This window comes from Miniopterus schreibersii (genome assembly GCF_964146895.1).
Source record: "Miniopterus schreibersii genome assembly, chromosome: 4".
NCBI lineage: Eukaryota > Metazoa > Chordata > Mammalia > Chiroptera > Miniopteridae > Miniopterus > Miniopterus schreibersii.
This window is the reverse complement of record NC_138105.1, coordinates 62,363,215-62,387,550: the sequence shown is the minus strand read 5'-3', so window position 1 is coordinate 62,387,550 and position 24,336 is coordinate 62,363,215. Positions and strand designations below refer to the sequence as shown.

General features: G+C 48.2%; 1 protein-coding gene across 3 annotated transcripts in view; it reads right to left on the bottom strand.

Moving 5' to 3' along the window:
• Nucleotides 1–758: 758 nt before the first annotated feature.
• SCARA5 (scavenger receptor class A member 5) overlaps nt 759–24,336 on the bottom strand; it is a 96,951-nt gene continuing 73,373 nt past the window's right edge. For 2 of the 3 annotated variants that reach the window (XM_081135675.1, XM_081135676.1), the window contains exons 6-9: nt 23,010–23,108; nt 20,772–20,828; nt 6,394–6,588; nt 759–2,881 (exon numbers count right to left, since the gene is read on the bottom strand). In XM_081135675.1, coding sequence (XP_080991801.1) covers nt 2,745–2,881; nt 6,394–6,588; nt 20,772–20,828; nt 23,010–23,108 — 488 coding nt within the window. In that variant the 3' untranslated portion in view covers nt 759–2,744. The remainder of the gene's footprint in view (nt 2,882–6,393; nt 6,589–20,771; nt 20,829–23,009; nt 23,109–24,336) is intronic. The other variant, XM_081135677.1, reaches the window with a different exon arrangement.

The following is a 24,336-nucleotide window of genomic DNA, read 5'->3' as shown; positions in this document are numbered from 1 at the left end:
CTCCCAGGCGTTTGAGATGAGGGCATCAGTGTGCCTTGTAGACGTCAGAGAGGGCAGGACAAGACAGGCTGCTGCCCTTTCCCATGGGGGCTGTTTACAGAATAGGAAACACAGTGACTTGGGGGTGGGTATCGCCTGGTTTTTAGAGGAGAAAACCAGGACGCCTCCTCTGTGGATTTCCAGAAGTCAACTTTTCTCTGTTGACTCCCTTTACCAAATATCAGGGCCCATAGCAAGCTTGGGGCCATTAGATAGATATTCCCAGAGATGCCAGTTATGAGCACATGGCCAGGGCTATGCAGTGGCCTGGGCCATCCCCATGCACTGCTCAGGTCCTAGCCTGGGAGGTCCTGCCTCTCATCAGGTGAGTAGGCTCAGCGACTTCACAGACCTTGTACCTAAATCTGGACGATCTTCTTACATGTGAAAGATCTCCAGGTGGAAGCACATCCCTAGGTAAAAACTCTGGAGATGTGAGGAAAGAGACAAGTGTTTTTTCCTTTACTGACTACAAAAGCAATTGTCTTATAGGCCAGGCCTTGATTATTGTTCTGTTGCTTGGGACCCTTTCCTTAGGTGATCAAACAAGGCTTCAGACATCATGCTCCACCATGTCCTTGGTCTGTGTTGTTTACTGTCCTCCAGAAGTAATAAGGCACCTTCTTATAAGATGTCCATTCCACCACAGTCCCACTGAGAAATGACCCCACCATCTCACTGGGTTTTCATGAGAGGAAAAAAAAGGTGATACGAAGCTTGTCAGTGACATGTTCTTAGCTTTATTGAAATTTTTTCTTACAAAAGGTCTGATGTATTTTAGGCCAGGCCTAATTTCCTTTAGTCCCTGAAATACAGGTCCATGGGGATTTCCATGTCCTCTTAAGTAGGTATGTAAACTAGTAGACTTTTATTTTAAGGTTCAAACACTTATCACCATCATTTTTATTTGATGTAAAACAAGACTTGTGTTTTCCCAAATGAAAAGACCAACTAAGTGTCTTCTACGGAGGGATAACTGGGAATCTACTTCATTCAATGTGACATCTTTCCACCTGTAGTGTTTTTTTAATACAAACTTTGCAATGTGCTGAGCTATGACGTAAACAGTGCCATGTTTATATATGCATACATATATTGGCTCTGGAAAAAATGCATGAGTACATGCGAGTTATGTAAACATAGCAATTGGTCAGAAGGAGAGTCTCTGATCATTAGGACATTGATGAATCAGAAGCACATGGTAAGCAAAGAGCAGCCAACAGCACATATTAGTTCAGTTGTCAGCCAGGAGCTTTGTTGGGCCCGCACCTGGAGGGTCCCAGGTGCCACCTTGCCCAGGCAGGCTGATGCTCACCGGATCTAACAGGTGGCTGTGTGTCCAAGGCCTGACTGTGAGTCTGCGGCTTCCCCAAGTGCGGTGGGTCTGTGCTCCCTCGCTACCACGTAGCTCTCCTAGTCCTAGAACACATCGATGGCTCGGTTTGACCTCCCTCTTTTGTCAAAAGCAGAATATGATACCCCCGTCACCAGGAGAGGGGTACAGATTGAGGATTTGCAGAAGCCCAGGGCCCCTTCTTCCCCTGGAGATTATAAGGAGTCCTCATTTCCTTCTACTCATATAGGACCCATCAGGACACATGTTCTCCTGACCACAGGATCACACCCAAAGAGGCCTGAAAGGTTCAATATCATTACCTCCTAAGAGCTCTGAGACACAGGAGACTTGGCTTTAACCCTGACTGCCCGATGACTGAGTGTTGGTCTCTGTTTAACACTGATAGCCCCATGTCACCCTCCAAACCATCCTTCCTTCTATGTGGATGGTTGGCCTAGAAGCCAGTCATGTCTGATCTTGCACCCATACTTCACAGGCTTAGGAGTATGTAACCTTCTAGGCACACAGGTCTCACACCCAAGCTTCTTGCTCAAGCCTAGCAAAGACACCCAGAGGTTCAGGCGGAAACAATGGTTGTAGTCATTCTCGATTTTAGGACTTATGGGCCAGATGAATGCAGGTAAGATCTTACTTACCTAAGCTGACATGCCTTGCAGAAATGCTGCAAAGTGGATAAATAAATTCTCCACCCAAGGTACTATGTAGTACACAGGGTGGTCACTCAACACATGCTAGTTTCACTCCCCTTCTCCGAAATCAAGTTAATTCCTGCAGGTGACTTGCATTTTCCTCTCACTCCTATAGCTGTCCCTTCCCCAAACTAACAAAAGGATGTGGCGGCAGTGCAGAGAGGGGAAAATGAATCATCCAGAATTGTCTCTTGCTGGGAAGGAAGATGTCAAAGCTTTTGGCTGAACCGAGGTTTGGGAATCATCTGAAGAGTGAACGATCTGTTATACCTCCCTCCATCTCCACTGCGGCATTCGTCTCTAACATAGTCTCAGCAGTCACCTGTGACTAACAGACCAAAGGGAACATGGATATCGAGGCCTGATGATGGTGCTTAGAAAGCTCGGCAAAATGGTGATCCAATGGACCGGGACTCCGCATTCCGGAGCTCTGGAGGAAGGGACAGACAGGCAGTGGACCCCAGAGTTACAGTTTGGAGCAGGTGTCCAAGAGGAGAATGAGGACAGGCCACTGCGGTCCTGGGATAGGGGTGAAGGGCAGGGGGATGCTGGACTGGGCAGGGCAGAGGTGTGGTCAGGGGAACCCCAGTGAACCCCCCCCCCCAGGAATGCAGGAAGGGGGCTGGGCAGCAGGGCCCGGACCTTGGCTGTGTCCACTTTCAGGGTCTGATGCATGTCACCCCGGCATCCTCAGCATGTCCACAGTTTGTCACCCCCCACTTGGAGAAGTTGCAGCGGAAGATGGCATCCTCTGTGCCCTTGCAGGCGACATCATCCATCCAAATCCTCCCTGTGCCTGCGGAGACAAGTCAACACGGTTTCTTAACAGATATGCAGGAGAGCAGGACAGAAGAGAAACGGGAGCACTGCTGTGTCTGTCCTCGACCAAGCTCTCCTAGGCTGTGCTGGCAACTCTAGTGGCTCCCACCTGCCCTTTCCACCCCATCAAGACCAAATACTTATTTTCTGGGCTCAGTTTCTTGAGGGCAGAATAACAATAATTGATAGTAGTGATGGTCGTATTTTCTATTTCCTATGTGTCAGGCATCTTACACATATGATCTTCGTCCATTCCCACCACAATGCTGTGGGACAGGTATTAACAAACCCATTTCATAGATGGGAAAACTGAGGCTCAGAAAGCACTTGATGCAAGGCTTCTCAGCTTGTAAGTGGCAGAGTCTGAACTCAAGCCCAAGTCACTTTCCAGGCCCACACTTTATATGAGACACTGCATAATTTTGAGATATGACACGTTGCAGTCTTTGTTGATGAATACTCAGGCAGAGCCAGATCAGACAATGTCAGGCAGATCCTGATTGGACAGATCCAATGTCCCATTACCAAGTATTTCAGTGCCAATAATTATCTTCAATCTTTTGAAGTTTAACCTAGATGGTTCCTATTCTATGAGCCCCAAACAATGGTACTGGAATGGCAGAGCACCCCAAAATGTAACAATATAACCAGACATATATTTGATGGCAGGCAGAAGCATCCCTAACCATAGTACTTAGGTCAGCTCCTCAAATATAAGGTCCCTAAGACAAACTATATGAGTTTTGTCTGCAGTCAGCTCTGTTCACCCAGATCTTAAGGGGATTAACTGCAGATCTGTAAGTGCCCATGCAGAGGAGCCGTTCGATGGCTTTTCCAGGATTGTATTTGAGCCTTAAGGGACATAAACTTGGCATTGAGGTCCCTCAAAAATGTCAGGGAAATAGGGCAGCTTGGTGAGGCTCCAAGAGGAAATGGAGAGGGCTTGTCTGAGGTCAGAGGGGTCAGTGGAGAGGAGAGTGGGCTGCACCAGAAGTCACCTGGAGTCTCCACTGATGAACTGGCAGGACCACCACCCCATGGTTCTGGTGGGCTCTCTGGGCTGATGACTGTATCAGACCCTACATAGTGGGGAGCCCATTTGGGGGCTCTCTGCAAGGATGGCTGAGCTTCGGGGCTGCCATGGAAGCAATGCTTAGAGCTTCGCTACTCAAAGTGTGGTCCTGGCCCACAGCATGGGCATCACCTAGAGCTTGTTAGAAATGTAAAATCTCGGGTCCCGCCCTGGACCTACTGAACTAGACTCTACCTTTTAACCAAGTGGTTCTGCGTTAAAGTATGAGAAGCACTGGGACACAGAATTAGGGCTTTGCAATACGGGACAGACCTCGATTCAAGTCTTGGGAAACTGGGATGGTTGGTCACTCCAGCACTCTAGCTTGTTAGGTCTATGAGCCAACACCCAAAAGCATGAGGTTAAAGGTTATGAAGTGGGTTTCAATGTTACTGGCTGTGTCAACCTGAGCAAGTCAAATGAGATCATAAATCGTCCCTACATTCTGATGCTGGCCTTGCCTCCTCCCCTCTCTCAGCAGCCAGACAACCTCACCTTTTAGAGGAATTGTCAGCACTGACAGTTAAAACCTTAGAACTGTCACTCTCGAACTGCATGGGGGGAACCCTAAATCAATCTCATGAACTAATATTTCTGTTATGCAGAGATCTGCAGTATCTGTTGTCACAGGACTGCCGAGCAGTGAACTGGGGAGAGGTGGGAGGAGAGGCCTCCTTCCGCTGTCCTCTCAGATGCTGTTTCTTCAGCAGAACCTCTTCCCTGGCCAGATACCCTGTGCCTCTTACACAATAAACCCTTTAGGCCGAGCAATAACTTGCAGATTAAATGTCTCCTGGAAAACACATCAGTTTACAAATTACCCAGGAAAAGGCTGCAGGCCCAAGAGCGATGTGGGATTCGTCACACCCAAAACAAATAAAGTACTGAACAGGCCCCAGGTTAACAGTCCAAATGTGAATAGAGGATCATGATGGGCGAAAACGTGGTGCAAATTTGATGTGACATGGAAGCAAGTCCAGCTTCCCACTGACTGGTTTACAGAATCAAGTTGCAATTTTAGAACTTCTCCACCTGTCATACGATATAAAAATCAAGGGGAAATGAAAAAGGCCACAAAGTCTCAGTTTTAGGCTAACACTGCCCATGACATTGAAAGGGCCCATTTTGGCTTCTTTAAAAGAGTTCATGATTCCGCCCCCCCCGCCCACCAAAAAAGTTTTTACTTCCACTTATTAGGAAGAAGTCTTCATTGGATTCAAACACTGAAAGTGAGGACTGTTCCCACCGTTTCTGTTCCTCATGCAAACAGAAATGGAGGTTTTTCTTGAAGAAAATAGGCTGAAATCCAGTCCAAGATGTTACGTGGGAGGCAAGTGCTCTGCCCCGGTGGGCTGCCCTCCTGGAGCTGGGCCCTTTGAGCCCTTTGTGCACTCTGGCCTTTGAAGTAGAGAGGCCAGTATGTGTGGGGTCAAGTGGCCACTCTCCGCCAGCTGTCACAACAGATTTCACCAAGAGTCACTTTTGGTCAATGCGATTGTCTTGGTCTGCCTGGGCTGCTGTAACAAAGCACCACAGACTGGGTGGCTTACAAACAATAAGCATTTATTTCTCATGGTTCCAGATGCTGGAAGTCTGAGACCAGGGTGCCAGCACGGTCAGGTGAGGGCCACCTTTCAGGTTTAGACTTCTCTGTCTCCTCACAGAAGGGTGATAAGGGAGCTCATAGGGGTCCCTCTTATAAGGGCACTAATCCCGTCACAAGGGTCCACTGGTGACCTGATCACTTCCCCCTCTCCTAATGCCACGTTGAAGATTTCAGCACATGGCCTGGCCGGGCGTGGCTCAGTGGTTGAGCGTCGACCTGGGATCCAGGCGATCAGGGTTCGATTCCCAGTCAGGGCACATGCCCGGTTGTGGGCTTGATCAGTGACTCTCTCATCATTGATGTTTCTGTCTCTCTCTCCCCCTCTCCTTTCCTCTCTCTGAAATCAATAAAGATATATTTAAAAAAAGAAAAAGAAAAAAAAAAAGAAGATTTCAGCACATGAATTTGGGGGAGATACAAATATTCAGTCCATAGCAGTGACTGAGATCTAAGGGACAAGATTCTGAGCAAGAACTGCAGCAGCCCATAGTTGGGATGGGGAGAAAGGCAGCTGTGAGCAGTGACCAGTCTGGATGTGGCCTGGCTCCATTTCCCTATCTGGACAGGACATGTGGGCCTCCTCTCATGCCATACCACAAGTCGCTGTAGTCATTCAGCACGGTCAGAATTGTCCAAAGACAGGCCCGGCTTGCCTGGGGGACAGTGAGCTCCTGGTTGCAGGGAGTATCTGGGCAGAGGCCAGGTGACACATGGCAGGATTGCTGCAGAGGGGACTTGAGCTTTGGAGAGGAGACCACTCCTAGGACTCCTGGGACTTTTCCCTGTGTATTTTTCCTCCGGTGTACCTTACCTTGCCCGAATCGAGCAGTCCGGGACACCTCCTCTGCGCCACGAAAGCCCAGCATGCGGCACACCACGTCCCCATCCTTCTTGTCCCAGCCATCATCGCACACGGTGCCCCAGCGCCGGTCATGGTACACCTCCACCCGGCCCTCGTGTGGGCCCGAGCCATTCACCAGTCGGATCATTAGCGCTTCCAAGCCACCTGTTGGGAGCAGCCCACAGTCACTGCTCTGCTCTGGATACCGCGCCCCCGGGTCTTCCCTGATTCCCCTCTACCAATCCCCTCCTGCACAGGGAAGGGGGGCTAGGGCTACAGCCACAACCGAAGCTGTGGCCAGCAGACGCCATGGCACCACTGCCCTTATCAGCCTTCTCTCTCTCTCTCTTACTTTCTCTTAATAGAATTTCTTTTCTTTTTTTTGAAAATTACAGTTTACATTCAGTATTATTTTGTATTAGTTTCCACTGTATAGCACAGTGGTCAGACAACCATGCACTTCACAGAGTGCTCCCCCCATATTTCCAGCACCCACCTGGCACCCTGCATAGTTACTACAATATTATTGACTCTATTTCCTATGCCGCACTTTACATCCCCGTGACTGTTTTGTAATTTCCAATTTGTACTTCTTAATCCCTTCACCTTCTGCACCTCACCCTCACCCGCCCCCCTCTCTGGTGACCAGCATCTGTTGTCTGTATCTATGAGAATAGACTTTACTTTTTTAGAGCAGTTTTAGGTTCACAGGAAAATTGACAGGCGGATACAGAGGTTTCCCATACACCCTCTTGGACCCCTACACTTGCACAGCCTCCCCCATTATCAACATTCCCCCCAAAGTGGTACATTAGTTGCAATCAATAAACCTACATTAACACATCATAATCACCCAAAGTCCATAGTTTACGTTATGGTTCACTCTTTGGTGGTGTATGTTCTATGTGTTCGGACAAATGTATCCACCCATATAGTATCATATAGATTAGTTTCACTGCCCTAAAAAAATCCACTGTGCTCTGCCTGTGAAAATGCAGATTCCTGGGCCCACTCAGACCTACTGGGTCATAATCTTGGTGGCAGTGATCAGGGATCTATATTTTTCACGTGTCCCAAATGATTTTGAGGTCATACATGTGTGTGGATGGTACCGGGAGTGCCAGGCTCAGATGCTCTGTAATGCTCCATTCAGTTCCAGTGTTCATGGTTCCAATACCAGGGAAGATGTCAGAGTTGTATTTTTTTTTTTTTTGCAGCCAGAAATCACCTGGGACATATAGGGTAGAGGTGGGGACACTGTACTGTGACACAGTGACAAGTGGGGTTGGGGAAACCCCAGAATATTCTGCACAGGGGAACCAAATGAGCCACCAGGAAAGCGTACCACTCCCAAGATGCTGAAAAATTACAGGGCAAAGACTTTCAGAGGCTCCTCAAAGTGTTCAATGCCATTTTCTGTGCATCCCGCGTCTCTCACCATTCTCTCCATTCAAATTTATTAAAAACACAAACTCCCACTAGGTTTGTGAGGATGAGCAAGAGAACACACAAAATCGAGAGATGGAAAACCTGGAGAGAAGCCGGAAGGCAGAGGCCAGGTCTGAGACAGAGAAACCCCCCCAAAGGTAATAACGCACTAACCTGGGCCAGCAGCAGCAAATGAGGCCTGGCCTCTGGCTGGCTGGGGGCTTGGCCCTGGGTAGGCTGTCGAGGCTGAGACGTCAGCCTTGATTTCTCACAGACCTGCTCACCTCTGTCAGCACCCTGCCAAGGAGGCCTCCAACAGAAGTCTTGGTGGGGGTCATAGTAGCAGGAAAGTGGAAGGACGATGCTGTGGGTCCAAGCAGCCCAGGCAGAGTTCAAGGCGTCGGGCCAAAATAATAGGAAGAGGCTGGTGCAGGGTGGGCAGCCAGGACTGACGTTGAGACTCTCCCTTGTCCTCTCCGCTCTGGCCAGCCTGAGCTCACTCCCTTCGCTTCTTTGTGTAGTGAAGTCAGTGACTAACCATCCCTTAGGGGCCTGGTCCTGTTCTAGGAACTGTGGGCACATCCAGGAACAAAGTCTCTGCCTTCATGGTCTGCTGTTTTAGTGGGAAAGATTAACAGTAAAGCTAAAAAACAAATACAACTATGCTCAAGGACTGATGAGTGCATCGCTGGGAACAGAAACAGAGGAAGGAATGGAGAGGAGTGGAGGCCCCATCTTGGATGGGGAGACCTGGGTGGGCTTCTCCTTGCACCCCCACAGCACAGACAGCCAGATATTCATAGGGCATGGCCTCTGTTTTTTTCCTGTTGCCCAAGATTTGGGGTTACAGGTCCCTCACTTTTACACAAAGAAGCAGACAGAGAAGAATCCCTTCAAATCAAAGCCGAGACCGGAATCAGCGCTTCCTTGCCTTACTATGTAACCATATGGGAGGAAGCTGATGTAAGGAGCCCAGGGAACTAGCCTTTTCTAGCTGGGCTTCCTCCCTGTTTCCTCTCAGGTCAGAAGTTTGATTATTTCACCTCAAGTTTTCTGGAGCATTGGTAGTTCTAACCACTGTGTGGAGCTTTCTGCCCAGCTGCAGCACCAACCATAGAACCCACCTCCTCATTTCCTGACCTGCTCTACCCACCCTGCCCGCTACCCAAGCCACCAGGGCCAGGGATCAAGCCTGCGACCGAGGTATGTGCCCCTGACCAGAATCGAACCTGAGACTCTTCAGTCTGAGGGCCAACTCTCTAACCACTGAGCAAAATTGACTAGGGCTACACTAACATAATTTTTAACAGCTCAAAGCCACATCCCTTGGATGGCCCTAGCCTCCCTTAAAGTCCCTGCCTGAGAAAACTCAAGGTTATCAAAAGAATCTACTATTTGTCCAGCCAACATCTGAAGATAGGGCCCTGCCTCTTAGCCTCTTTGGGTTTCATAGGGACCAACCCCCTTCCTGCTTTTTGTGATTTTTCACTTCCCTGACTCTACTGAGCCCCCACTCACCCCCTTCCCAATCTCCTCATTGTCCCTTTCAAATGCCCAGTCACCTCTGTACAAATCAAAATTGAGTTCAGTTTTCTTATTGCAATTGTATATTACTGATTAAAATCCGTCCTGACCACTTTAACTATTATCTGGCTTTGTTTATCTTTAACATCAGATGTGACAAGACGCATTAGACAAGCTGGTCAAGGTGCAAGCCATGCTCGCTGCCCATTTCCTTACACATGGGTAAGGCCATGAGTGCTTGGTCTAGCTCAAAAGTTCTGTCTAAACCACCATGATGATAATTGGCAGGACCACCTAGATTCCCTTAGGAGTCTGAGCTGGGGGAAATGGAGAGAGCTGAGCAGAAGCAGAAGCAAAAAGAGGCAGGGCCAGGAATTAATGAGCCCTGTTGAAGATGAGACACTGCAGTGAAGACATGAACCCCTAGTGCCGAGGCCCCAGAACTGCCTTGGGTCGGAATCACCTTCCCCTTCCAGGCTCTGCAAGGCCCACTTATATTATGAATCCTGATCTTCTATAGGCGGTGTCCTTACCATAAGCCCTCATTACTTGAAGTGACCCAATGAGTCCTTGGTCCTTGCCAGCAAAAATACCCAAAGAGAGCACCTGTGAATCCAACACGCCAATCTAAGGGCTTAGCTACTTGTCTCTTGGGCCCTGGGTGGATTTGGGAATTTGGATGGAGGAAAACATGGTGGGGGTGATCCCTGTGGGGAGGCAACAGGGAAGAGAGGCTGGGTCTGTATTTAGGCACAGGTTTGAATTCTGGCTCCACTACTGGCCAGATGTGACCTCTCAGGGGCGGTTGGGAGCAGTAGTATGTGGCACGTTATGGGCACCTCGCACTGTGAGCTCCCACCCCTAGCCGGTCAGCTTGTTGCCCAGCAACACATGGGTCAGCTCTGAGGGGTCTTCATGAGTTGCTGAGGATGGCTTGGATACAGCGGCCCAGAGCAGGAGTATATCCTTGAAACCCTCTTTGCAAAGCAACCCTGCTGCATGGTGAGGGGGGGGCAAAAGGAGGCTCACCCTTCCAATCGGGTTACTCTCCTCCTAACTTCCTCTGCTCTCCCCAGGGCACAGTTCCTGGCTCCTTAGCATGTTAGGGGAGGGGCCCGGGGCTTTGGCAGAAGACCGGCTCCTGCTGTCAGCAACTTTCTGCTCTCTAATGTGAGCTGAACGTGAGTCCTTAGGCAAGGCAGCTCTGGAATGGCCTTGGAATGTGGCGCTAGGGCTGAGGCCACTGTGGAGCTCCCAGCACAGACCTTTACAAATATCATATGTGGGGATCTACTTCTCAAAATGAGTGTATCTTTGTTCTCTTTGTCTTGTAAATACACGTATAGGAAAAGCAAGGTCCTAGACAAAGCAGGCTGGGTCTGCCCCAGACTCCCTGGCTTTGACTATTGAGTTACAGAGCTGGAAGGGGCTTGAGCGACCCCCTCCCACTTCAAACACAGGAATCCTCTCCGCTCTGCGCCACGCCTAACAGCTGCTCATCCTGCCCCTGGGAATGGAAGGGAACTTGACAGTATCTCTTGGGAATCCATTCCAGGATTTTAAAACCAGCATCTGATTTTACTCACAGGGTGCTGGTATCTCCAAATGGCTCCAGTGTTTCTTCATCTAATTAGTCCCTACCTTTGTTTTACTCTCTATGCTTTGGGTTTTGGTTTTGTGCTTATAATAGGAGAGTGAGATGTGAAATATCTTCCTCTTTCTCCATCAACTGGTGGGAGCACAACCGAGGGGGTGGCTTCATTACTCAGCCCCTCAGTGGGTCTAGGAGGACAGCTGAATGGCCAGTGGTTACCAGCTCAAGAGCTGGTTTCCAGGGCTGGGCTTGTCCACACCTGGCTCAGAGCCACCCTCAAACCCAATCTCAACAAAGCCAGGTCCTGGGTGCTACCCAGGAGAGATTTCAAGTCAAGGATGGACAGTGAAAGGAACTAACGTATACTCAGCTCCTCCTACGTGTCAGGCATGTGCGAAGTGCCTCAGCACGCATTTTCCCATTATTCTTCACAACAGGTCCGTGAGTTAGTTGTTACGGCTCCCACTTAACGGAAAAGAAAATGAGCCCAGAGAAGTCAAGTAATTTGCTGATGGTCGCACAGCCACTACAAGGTGGAGCCAGGGAGAAGAGCAAAGTCCTTTCATTTTCAAACCACACACATGACTGTCAGACTGAATACTTAAGACAAATATTTCATAGTAGCCGCCCCCCCCCCCCCCCCCCCGCATAAGATACCTTTCACCTATCTCCAAACAGCCTTACAGGATCTACAGTAATTAGTGTCTTTAAAAGCAAGGAAAAGAGCCTTGGATTCTTGGTTCTTGGCCCTGGGTTCATGGAAGAATCTCCTGGGACACTTTGAAATTTACCAAGGGGGGGCGAGGATAGTTTCCAATAGTTCACAGTGATGTAAATGCACTGCCAGGGCTGAGAGCACTGTTTGAAGGGATCGATTTGGGATCAAGTCCCAGCTACACAGCTGTCAGGCCTTGTGAGTAAGGCATATAGATGCCACCCCCTCTGGGAGGGTTTCCCTGACCTGTGGCCCCAGGAAGTGCTCTCCAGATATGAGAAATGTTACACTGCCATTCCTTCTTCCAAGTCTTTCTTCGCTCACCAGTGTAAGCCCCGTGAAAGCCACCACCATAGCACCCCTGTGGTTCACCACTGCAGCCCTACTTGCAGGCAGGGAGCCTGGCACACGTCAGTGCTCAACAAACTGTACTGAATGGGCGAGTGAGGGAGTGAGTGAGTGAGTGAATGAATGAATGGGATTCACAGGCCTTTGGAGGGGCTCTAGGAACATAACTGATGCCTAAAAAGGCTTAGAACCCGCTTTGCTGTGCATCAGGAGGGCCCCAAAGCCCAGAGAACTTTGCTTCTAAAGAAAAGGAGAGGAGGGAAACCCAGTCTGAGCCCAAAACATCACAGCTCCTTTAGGTTTGTTTATCCTGACTTCCAGGCCTCTGCCAAAGCAAAACAAGTCAAAAGAAAGGAGGTTGTGGAGAACAGAAATAAACACATGGGGCTGGGAAAACAGGCTCTGATTTTCTGCAGCTGCAGAGTAGAGCCCAGGCCATAATCTGGACCAGCTGCCCACTAAGGAAGTTGAACTTTTATTCTCTGTGAAGAAAGAACTCCCCATGCCCTCAGCCTCCTGCAGCCTGGGCCTCCGAGCCCCACCTCCCTGAGGTGGAGAAAGTTGGGCTGCGTCCTTCTGTAGACATGATATTTCTTTTCCCCCCTGATATCCACAGGAAATGTGGTTCTTATGGAAGGACAGCAGCCATCCCACAAGCAAACTAAGGAATTTCTGGTCAGGTTCTGCTGGAAGGCATCACTTTTAAAATGTGGTCTGGCCTGTGGGTGTGCTTTATAAAATGCTATTTCCTAATGGTAATTAGGAAACTTAATATGCTCTTAATATGGTGCTCTGTGCCTCTTCAAAGAAATTTTGTTAGATGGTCTCATTTGATCTTTTCAGTCCTCCTCTAAGGTGGGTGGTATCATACCCATTTAACAGGCGAGGAAGCTGAGACTCAGAGAAGGAAAGTGACTTTCTCAAGGTCACAGGACAAAGTGGCCACACCTGAGTCTCCAGACCCACAGCCCATGGGGCCACTGTAGTGTGTCTTTGATTGTGCATCACACTGGGTGTTTGGGCATCTCTGCGTAAAAGATGTAACAGAAATGTCTCCCAAGTTAACACTGCACTAATCATGCTGGATAGGTTTAACTGTTGACTCACCCGTTGGTCTTCCCAGTTCTACTGCAGGTTCTTTGGAAACTGGGAGTTAGTCTTGGCTGATTTTACTTCTTCAATGCCCTGATCATGCTGCCTGGCTCCTAGTAGGCGTTCAAGGAAAACGTGTCTGTTCAAGTAGTAAGTGAAGCATTTTTCCTGCCCAGCCCGGAGCCAGGAGCTCTCCACATCACAGTGGCAGGATGTCTCTAAGGCCCAGAAGTTCTGCTCACAGCTGGATTTATAGGAAGTTACTGGGCAGCTCAGTGCAGAGGTGAGTCCTTGGTCTTGCTTTTGCTCCTGGGGCCTCTCAAAAGGCAGTGAGAGTCATCAGGCCTTTAGTACTAGACAGAAATGCTGTAGAGCCAGGAGAAAGTCAATGATGCTGAGCTCTCATTTGACATATAGCTGTGAGGAAGTATGATGCTTATATGGAAGCCCTTTGAAGGCTTCGTGGACCCACTGCCTAGACCTCTGAGTCCAATGTCTAGAACTAGTGGCCTTTCCTAAGAAGGCTCTTTCACACCCTCTGCCTTCACTCACATGCAGTCCCCACCTTGTCCTGTTTCTTCTCTGAGTTCTACTCTCTTTCAAGTTCAAAGCCTGAGACCCCTTGCTGGAATGCTTCTCCATCCCCACTACTTTCAGTCCTTGAAACAGGACCTTCCTTTAGCACCATGTTGACCACTTTCTAGCTCTATGACCTTGGGCAAGTAATTAACTAACCTCTCAGAATAGTTTACTCATCTGGGATAACCACACATACCTTAGACTCATAGGGGTGGGGAAACTTTTTTCTGCCAAGGGCCATTTGGATATTTATAACATTATTCATGGGCAATACAAAATTATCAACTTAAAAGTTAGCCATGAAAAAAGCTCCTATATTTATTGAATTTCGAGTTCTGCCTGCAGTTGCCTTGGCAGGGCCAGACCAAACGCGGGCCTGGCATTCCCCACCCTTGCTAGGGGGTTACTCTGAAATATACATGAGCTCAGCGAGCGACTGGGGTGGTCGGTTCTCAAGAAATAGTGTTGAACTCAATATAGGCTCCAAGGATTATACTGAGTGACTGAGGGACTGAGGGACTGTGATGAGGAACTCACCAGCTTTTGAGTCAGTGAGGAAACCAGCCATGACCCCCTCCTATCACAGCACCCACAAGACCCCCGCGATATCCACAGGCTGTGCCTCCCTCTTTCACCTTCTTTCTTCTATCAGAACTCTACAACAGGCCCTTTAGAAGAAAGGCTGAAATCCTGGCCAGGGGAAACAAGTCCGTCTAGATAACTGGTTCCAAGTACAGCCCCAGGGTGTTCCCCATTGTCAAGGTGGGGCTGTGAAGTTCATACAGCACAGCTAAAGCTGATTCAGTTATATCAAAAAGACACTGCAGGACCTCCCAGATGGAATCTGCAGTGCCTTCAGCATGCCTTCCTTCCTCCCATCCTCAGAGGAGAGGGCGCAGGGTCATGGGGATTAAGAACAATTCCTGAGTTTATTTGAATTGCTTTCTACATAAGCAGTTTAACCATTCCTGGTTTTAAAGTACGTCTCAACTTTAAACTTTCTTTGTACAAAACCCACATCAAAGACCAGAACTCCAATTCTTCAGTGGTGCTGAGGCATTGTTTTTGGAGAAAGTTCCTTGCTCACCTTCAGTCTGAAAGTTTGTGTTCCTAAAGGAGTTTTCTTGCAGGGAAAATCCTAGAGACCACCACATGTTTGCCAGGGGGGTGGGAATGCCAGTCTCAGCAGGAACTGCCTCCAGGCCCTTCTTGGAAGGATGGGCACAGCGTGCCAGCTAAACACAGGTAAGGGGGAAGATGGAGACAGCATGTGACAGACCCCCTAGCTCACTCATGATAGGTGTTTAGGGAACAAACTGGTTACCTCCACTTGCAAGCATGAAATACCCCACTAGACAGTTGAAAGTGCAAACCTTCTCAAGTTCCACTTACATGCTTGGCTGCTAATTCTTAACATAAACTCCAAACACTGGCATGTTTATTTTCTCCCAGCTAGACCTCAGCTTTGGCTTTCAGTTGGTTCCTACTCTCACTTAGCATGTATTTAGAAAACAAGCATTAGCGGTCCTGTTAGTGACCTCTTAGCACCGCTACAGCACTGATTCCCAAGGGGGCTTCTTTCTCCTGCCTGAGCTGTTTTTCCTCACTAGGGCCCATGCCGCAGCTCTTCTCTCTGCCCTTTTATAAGACATGAATGTAACAGGGTTCGATAGCTCAGCTGTTCCTAGAAACAGGAACACTATTTCTTATATTGGGTTTGACACTATTTCTTGGGCGTCCCCACCGCACACCCACATTTTACCACCTGGTATCTTCAAGGAGCCAGGACTTCTGCTTTTCCAGCTCTCTCGAATCTGTTTGAAGCTATTGCACCAAGGTTAGCATTAATCTGAACGGAAACGTTTTCTGGACACAGCCATGTAAAAGCTTTCCTGGAGGGGGTCACTAGGAAGCTTTCAGGAAAAGGCACTGGATTTGTTTTTGGAAGGCTTAAGATAGGCTCTTGGCAAACCAGAATGCTCAGAAGGCCAGATCCTATTCTCTGCACAGAACTGGGGAAAAGGAAATTGCGGCCGGGGGAGGCCGAGGCACTGGCCTCAGGGCTGGGTCAGAAGGGGACTCAGGTCTCAGGATTGCTACTCCATGGCCTGTGCTGCTCCCCAGAGCTCACATGTCATCTTCCCACGAACTGTTTCTGAAAAGCAGGACTTTCTAAAGGGGAAGCTGCTCAGACAAGAGGAGGAACAGGAGCAGCAGAGAAACATGAACTTGGAATATAGATTTTCCAGGGGGAGGAAGGGTCTGCCCACCCTGTGCCCCGCACTGGTCGCGGTATTGAGGGCCATCAGGGAAGCTGAGGCTTTGTTACCCCTTGGTCTGGGTCCCAGTCTAGTTCTCTCCCCCGTCAGTCGCTGCCAAGTCATTCCCTGCTTACAGCCCATCCTGGCCTCCCAGTGCCCAGAGGTCAAGCCTGAACTCCTGACCATTGGTCCCCACACACCTCTCTGGGAAGGGCTTTGCGGGCAGCTGCACCCCCTCACCCCTGCACCCACTGTGAAAAGCACACTCTGGCCTATCTCAGAGCCACAGAGGTGGGTAAGGCAGCCGAGGCTTGCTGAAATAAAGAGCAAACACGGAGACAGGGAAGAGTACCTTAAAAGTAACCAAGAATCGCTAAAGAGGGAATTAGCACCTTCATACTAAACCACTAAGAACAGACAGAGTGGCCCATAGGGACCCCACACTGTCGAAGGCCCGGAGGATAAAAGATAACTCAGGATGGCGGCAGAAGGACCCCGGGCCAGCCCCGATCCGTGCCATCTTCGCACCTTATGGACCTCGGTGACTTCAGGCGGGCCTCCCCTCTCTCCCACATGCACCTAACTGTGCCCCCGAACATCACTGTGAGAACTGAGTGAACTGATAAACACAGAAGCTTTACTCCCATAGTGCGAGGTGCAAGCCTGTTGGTAGTGTTTCTGCGAGCGGCTCATTTTTCTTAGGAGTGTGGTTTACTTTTAATCATGTTGTGGTTGGGCTATTCAAGTTGCATGAGGAAAACAGGATGCCTATGCACCAAGTGAATAAAGAAATAGGATTGTATACAAAAGGTCCAGAAGCTCTGTCGCTCCTGGCCTGGGGCACTGCCTGCAGCCGGCTGTGCAGGGAGGGCAGGGGGAGAGTTCAGGGGCGCCTAAGGACCCTCTTTACACCCCTTATTCTAAAACAGATAGAAACATCTCAGCAGCTGGGGGGAAACTGTCTAGGAGCCACTATCCTGAACATTTATTTTGAGCCTATACTGCACACTGAGGTGCCCACTGTCCCCTCCTCAAACTTACGTCTCTAAATATTAAAAACACACACAAGATGTTGGACATTTTTCAAGTTTTCTGAGATGCCAATGATAAGTATCAACACGCGCTGGCTTAGAATTAACCCTAGGTCATCCTGCATATATTTTCCATGTGAAACCAAATTGAGGAAAATATTTTAAACAATCTGAGTTTATATCCTGCTTTAAATTCATGCTGTGGGGCTTAAACAAAACTGAATCCTTTACCCACCCCCTAGCTGCAAAAATACTATTTATTTTTCTTGCAAATGGACCATATACGAGGGTAAAACAAATGTCTTTCTGTCTTGAGATGTATATATCTTTCCTGGCCAAACTCCCCAAAGCCAAACATCTAACAGAATGACTAATATCACCCTTGCCTGAAAAAAAAAAACAAAAAACAAAAAAACCTTTAGCTCTCATCAAGCAGAAATCAGGAGATCTAGATTCTAGACCCAGTTTGGCCATGACCTAGCCTGGGGGCTGTTGTCTCTCCAGCTCTCTGTTCTTTCTCCCTGTTTAGTGAACGCGTGGGGTGGGCTTGGGAATGGGAGAGGAGTTGATCTGAAATCCCACCCAACTCTAAAATCCTATGACTCCAGATCAAAACATATTCAAACAATCGCAAGACCTTGTACAAATACATTGTAATATTGACTTAAAACATTGCAAGAAGTCTTCTCTGCAATGCCCTCTTAAAAGGAAACCCCTGATTTCTGATTTTGACCTGAGGAGTGTCAATCTTATTTTTCTCATCAATCCCTTTCATGTAGCAACATCCCCACCTGCTGCTAAAGGTGAGAGGTGTTTGGTAAAGGTTCCATGGCCTCAGCACAAACCAGGGTACCAGAAGAGAGTCCCTCCTCCACTGTATTCCTTTCTGAAGGAGGGTAGAGCTCTGATGCTGAGAACTCCTTCTTCCCACCCATAAGGCCTTATGGGGGGGGGGGGGGCTGGGCCCAGGGAATGAGTAACAACCCCCGGAAGTGGGCAGTCAGTGTGGGTCAGAATTTCTGTACTCTTCTGAAAGATGATCCTTGGCTTCTTCCTCAGACCCTCAGTCCCAGGGATATAGTTAATGCCTCTGGGATTGGAGCTCCTTGGAAACATAACCAGGAGTCTCAACACAGCATGGGTTTTATGTGGTCAGAGGCAGGCCAGGGGGTGGAGGCCGTGAGAAGACATAGATCTTAGCTCTGAATTGCTGCACTGGCCCCTTTCAGCCTAAATTCTGTATGTCCAGGTGAGGGGATTTTAAGGAGCCCAACCCTACCCTTCAAGACCAGGGGCCTAGCTCTCATTCCAGAGTCAGATAAGTCAGAGGCCTAGGTTCTTGGTTCTGCCTCTGGCCTTGCCTTAGAAGAGTCAGTTCCACACTTGGGGAGTCTGAAAACAGGGAGCTGGATGAATGGTCTTTATTTTTGTTGTCTTACAATTCCTCTATGTCTCCTACATTTCTCTGCATGCTATACAAAGCCTCTCATTGATGGAGCTGTCTCTGCTGAGCCACTTCACTTCCCTGCTCTATCACCGATGGTGACATTTTTGGGTTTCATCACTGGACAGGAAGGAGAGACTTAGAGCTTTGTGCAAGGGCTGTTGTCTGACCTCTGGGTTCCAGTGAGGGTGTAGCCTCCTCACGGCAGGAAAGAATGCCAGCAGTCCCTGAGGAGGGGCTGTCCAGAGCTTACATCAGCCTCTTTCAGTGCAGTCAATAGGCTCCAGGGCCAAGTGGATTAGACGTCCTTCCCCCAAGCTCCCCACCCATGCCCAGGGGAACCCCACACCACTGTGGCTCAGCTCCCACCTCCCATACTGTGCCCCCAGCCTCCGAGCCCAATCCAAGTGCAGAGCCCAGCCAGCTGGGCCCACAAAGGTAAGTTAAACAGTGACAAAAGCATCCTTGGGATTAGTGGTGACTGATGACCACCACCTCTCCCCGGGCTTGGCGAGCACAGACTTCCTCTCGCCTCTCAAACCAGCTGAACAACAGTTGCCAAAGAGTTCTTGACCAGCACCCCTCTGGTATGTGGGCAGCGTTTCTGATTTCCTTCTAAAGGTCATCTTTCCACAGTTCCTCCCTTCCTGCCACCCCATCAGGAGTTGTTTATTTCACACAGCTAAATGCCATGGTCCTTCTCAGCTACCTTGGCGGCACTCCATCAGAGCGCAGTCAACAAAGAGAGCAGGAGAAGGCAGCAACCCAAAGACAAAGTATGGTGCCCAGCCCAATTCATAAATGTGACTGATATGTCACAGATGTTCTAGATCATATCCAGACTCCCTTCCTTTGCCATCAAAACTTTCCTTTTGGCTTCTGCAGGGTCCAACAGATCTCCTCATCTGGCCAGGACACTCCTAGCTTAGCCTTTGGCTGCCCTTGAAAGGGACGCTAGATAATGCTAGAAAGACTCTGAAACATATAGATTGCTTTGTGGGTTACAGCACCTAAGGTAAGGTGGGTGTGTGGAGTCCAGGGTAAGTGTAGGCATACATTGTCCTCAGGTATGTCCATCACTTTAGTGACAAAGTGCTGTCACAAACATTTCCTCTGTTTGATCCTTAATTACTGCCCCCAGAAAGGGAAAGGCTGTGGAAGTAGGAGGCAAGTTGAAGTTTCAGGACACCTTGGAAAAGCGCACTGTTAAGGAGTGAGGTCTTCTGGTCATGCATGACTGGGATGAAAGTGTCATTTTAGGACCTACTGAAACCAAAGATGGGCCTTAGGGAAACTCTCAATCTGGGTCCAAAGTGTGAATCTGCAGAAGTGTATGTCCCTGAGTGTCTAGAGTAGAATCTGGAGGCAGGCACTTTCCCAGCTATCTCCCTGGAGAGCCAAGACTGCAGTACAGATCCCTGGAAGGGGGCAATCCGTTTACGCCTCACACGGGGTGGCAGCATTTCAGAGCCCAGCAAATACTAGATGTCGGCATTTTTTGGCAACTTGGTTAGGAGACACTATTCATTGAGACTTGGCTAGGAGACTCATTCTCTTCTGGCAATCTCTCCAAGGTTCTACATGTAGCGGGGAGACTAAACCCTAGAAAAGGGTGTTACCTAGATAAGCGGGCTCGCCTTGTAAACATTTTAGGAAGGACCCTTGTCAGAAAGACACCCTTCCCTAGACTCAGTGGTCTGCCAGATACTGAGATCCCTCACACCTCTGCTCAGTTAGTGGCAAAGGAGGAAAACGAAGGGATTCTGCTTTGCCTCCATGCCTTTCCCCACATTAAGTACCCAGGGAAGTCATGCATTTCTAACGAGGTCAGTAACTGAATTTTAGCAAGCATCTTCAATGATTTCAGGAAGTATGTCTGAATTGGTATATTACATAGAATAATAATGAACACTTACAGAGTCCTAACCGCCTGCTCAGGCACTGTAATATGCACTTTATGTGGATTAAGTCATTTAATGCTCACAGTGATCCTATGATGTATGGGCTCTTTTATGCTCATTCTATAGATGAGAAAACTGAGGCCCAGAGATTACATAGCTAGCTAGTGAGGCAGCCAGGGGGGAGCCCAGGCAGTCTGCCTCCAGGCCCTTCCACAAAATCACTGGGCTTATACCACACCTGGGAACGTGGCCTGTGCCCCTGGAGTATACCTGTCCCTTGCTGGAGCCCTGACACAGGTAGGGGGCTCCTTTGACACCAAAGCCCTGCCCCTGGATCCAGCCCCTGGACCCCCAAACTTGTGGGGCTTCCTGGGTGACAGATACTCTTATGCTGACACAAAATCCAGTGACCCCCAATAAAATTTCCTTACTGGCATCCCCCGCTCTGTCTCCTTTATCTCCTTTCTCTCCTTTTGGTCCTCGGTCACCTGAAACAGAGGAGAAAACTGGCATTGGAAACGGAAATCAGTCCTAATGGTAATTAACGTACTCTCTGCAGGAGACATATTAACCTAGGACCAGGGAGAGCCTTAGGAGGGCAGGGCATGGCAGGAGAGGGCCGCTGGTCCTGGTCACCCTGGGAGGGAGGAGGCGCCCAGCTGAGGAGTTTCGTTTCCTCCTCATTAAAGCCTCGAAAACCAGCACAGACTAAAGGGGTCTTTGGTTTTTCTCATCTCCTCGGCCCACTTCCCACTCTGAGATATATCCGTTTCTTCCATGTCTTGGGACTTATTTTATTGGTCAATTTATTTTGTCCATTAGATTCCACAGATAAGTGAGATCATGTGATATTTGTCTTTCTCTGACTGGCTTGTTTTACTTAGCATAATACTCTCCAGATCCAGAGCCCATGGACACAGACAAAAGTGTGGTGAAGGCCTAGGGGGAGTGGGAAGAGGGGCGGGGCTGAGGGGGTAGGAAATGGGGGACATCTATAATACTGTCAACAATAAAAATATATAAAAATAAATAAATAAAAGATGCCTAAACAAAAGAAAGTAAATTTGAATTATTTTAAAATGCAGGGGTCATATGTCTTTTTCATTGTTACATTCCTAGTGATGCTAATTATTCTTAGCTGGTACCTGGCACTCAATAAATATTTGTGGACTGAATAAACACATTCTTCTTATAAATTAAAAAAAAAGAGTACATGGTATTCAGCAGAAAGAAGACAAAGCAAAGATATTTCTATTAAACACTCAAGGTTTTAGAAGTTCACATCCAAGTTTGTGCTAATAAGCAATAAGAAGAGGGAAGGAAGAAGGGTCTTCAGTTACCTAGAGAGAGACTCAGGTTCTCCAGTTCTGTGTTAGGCAGATTCACTAGTGGGGGAGGCTATAAAACACGAGGGAGAGTTCCCAGGGAATTGTGCCATCTCCTTCCCAGGAAACAGTCAGAAGAACAGAGCTCTTTTCCCAGGTAGCATCTCACCCTACAAAGAAGTAGTAGGTCCTGACACCACTCAAACAGGTGTTACAATGATGAGGTAATTCTTCCTTCAGAAAGCAATCTACAAATTTTAATTTGGCCCATGGCATGGTGTCTGGTGAAAATATGCAAGCCAGCAAGTTCCAGGGGAGGATACCAAGTATGACCCAAGTTTTGAAAAAAACAAAGGCAACCATATATGTAAATATGAATGTGGTTAGAAAAAGGTCTGGCAGGATATGCTCCAAACTGTTTATAGTAAGAGCATAAGGGACCAAGGGAGAGGGGGCTGACTTTCGACTTTATAGTCCATGTTTCTGTTTTGTTAATTTTTTTTCAACAAGCATGTTTTGCTTTGGTACTTTGTTTCAAAATCAATTTTAAAAAATGTGGATCATAAAAGGAAGGAAAACCTCAGCCTCTTTAATCACCAACCAGAAAGTAGAAAAAAAGTTCCCAGTGATGCAAGATTAAGAGACTATCCTAGACATGGGGTGGGAATGAATAACAGCACGTTTTTCTTAGATTTCATCTTAACAAGTGAGGAGATCGAACCTGGGGAAAAAGCATATTTCTTCATTGTCTTCTGTAATGAGGGAGGTTTGGACACTCTCGAAATAAATGTGGAAAGACAGGGACTGACTAAAAAGTGGGCTCCCTTGAAAACAAACAAGGTGGCTATCAATAGGAAGAAAAATCAGAAGAAACACTATCGGCAATGTAAAGCTGAGAATGGATTAAAATTTGACATATTTGGGGAACACAAAGATGATGATGGACTGTGAGGAAGGTGGCAGCACTGGAGAGGAGGTGGAAATCCTGGGTCTGCAGCCTCTGTTTCTCCTGCAGGCTCTCTCCTGGCTTGGCTTCCTCTGAGCTGCAACCAGTAGTAATGCTGGTTCTCCTGTGCATTTCGACAGCACTTCAGAGCTTACAAAGTGTTTTCACATGTATACATCCCACTGAATCCTCATGACAGCTCTGTGAAATATGGCATCATGAGAATTTCTGGTTTGGGGATAAAGAAACTGATGGTGAATGATGAGAGTAAATGACTTGCTCAAATTCACTCAGCTGGTGAGTGGCAGAGCCAGAATTCAGAGCCAGTCCACCTACTGCAATGCTCATGCTGGTGCCCAGGGGCCAACCTGAGCAAGGGTGCTGAGATTCATTATTACCTTTGAACCCGCGCATGCCCATCACTCCTGTGGCTCCGGGCCTCCCATCATCACCCTTGGGGCCAGGCAGTCCTGGAGTTCCTCTCTCCCCTGGTAGACCTGGGGAGACAAGAGACAAGTTGGGGCCCTTAGAGGTCATTGTTTGGCTCAGCAGTTGACTTTAACCATTAACCCTCCCGTTGCCTCTGCTTCTTGATTCCTCTCAAGTATCTTAAAGATGCTGGAGAGGTGGTGTCCCAAAGGTCAGTGTAAACCTGCCCCATCGACACCTTTTATCCAGTTAGGCTGGACACTTCCCCCCAAAAAATCCAATTCTACTGTGAGTGATGGTGGTGGTGCCAACCCCATTTGGGAGGTGTCCCTTTATCTTTAACTGTGCTAGAGATTTAGATTTGGCCAAGTTTTTCTTTTTGAGCATTTTTTGGAGCATATATATATATATATGTATATATATATATATATATATATATATATATATATATATATATATTTAATGTCTTTATTGATTTCAGAGAGAGGAAGAAAGAGAGAGATAGAAACATCAATGATGAGAGTCATTGATCGGCTACCTCCCACATGCCCCCTGTAGGGGATTGAGCCCACTACCCAGGCATGTGCCCTGACTGGGAATCGAACTGAAATCTCCTGGACCCTAGGTCAATGCTCAACCACTGAGCCATGCCAGCTGGGCTCACTTTGGAGTATTTTTTATGTGCCAGGCACTGCTCTGGATGCTTTGTATAAAGTATCTTATTTAACTCTCACGATAAACTAAGGTAAGTATTTTTTCACTTGTGTCACGAATGAGGAAACTGAGGCCCAGAGAGATTAAGTAACCTGCTCATGGTCACACAGCAGAGTGACCATGAGGCTGGATCTGAGCCCTGGTCTTTCTGAACTAAAAGCTCAGGGTTGGTCGACTTCATCTCACACTGATGAAAAAGATTTACTGGTACTTAGGGTGGGTGGAAGATGAAATAGCTCCCATCAGATTTAAGAAAAAAATCAAAAGGTCCTTTCCTGTGGTAAACACAGGGAAGTCTAGGGACAGGGATTGTAGGCTGAGGAGGAGGGGTAAAGTCAGCAAGGTCAGTAAATGGGACGGATGGCCTGCTGGTAGAGCAGGCCCTAGGGCTCCTGAGCAGGAGGCCCCACAGCCACTGCCCGCATGCCACCAGGGAGAGCCAGAATCAACAAACACTCTCACCCAGTGGCCCGACCTACGCTCACAGTTATCTCTGCAAAGGAAAGAAGCCTTCATTAATTGATTAACTGTTCTTTGCTGCATTGAATGTTAGCTGGTTTTCTTTGGGCTTTTTCTCTGATG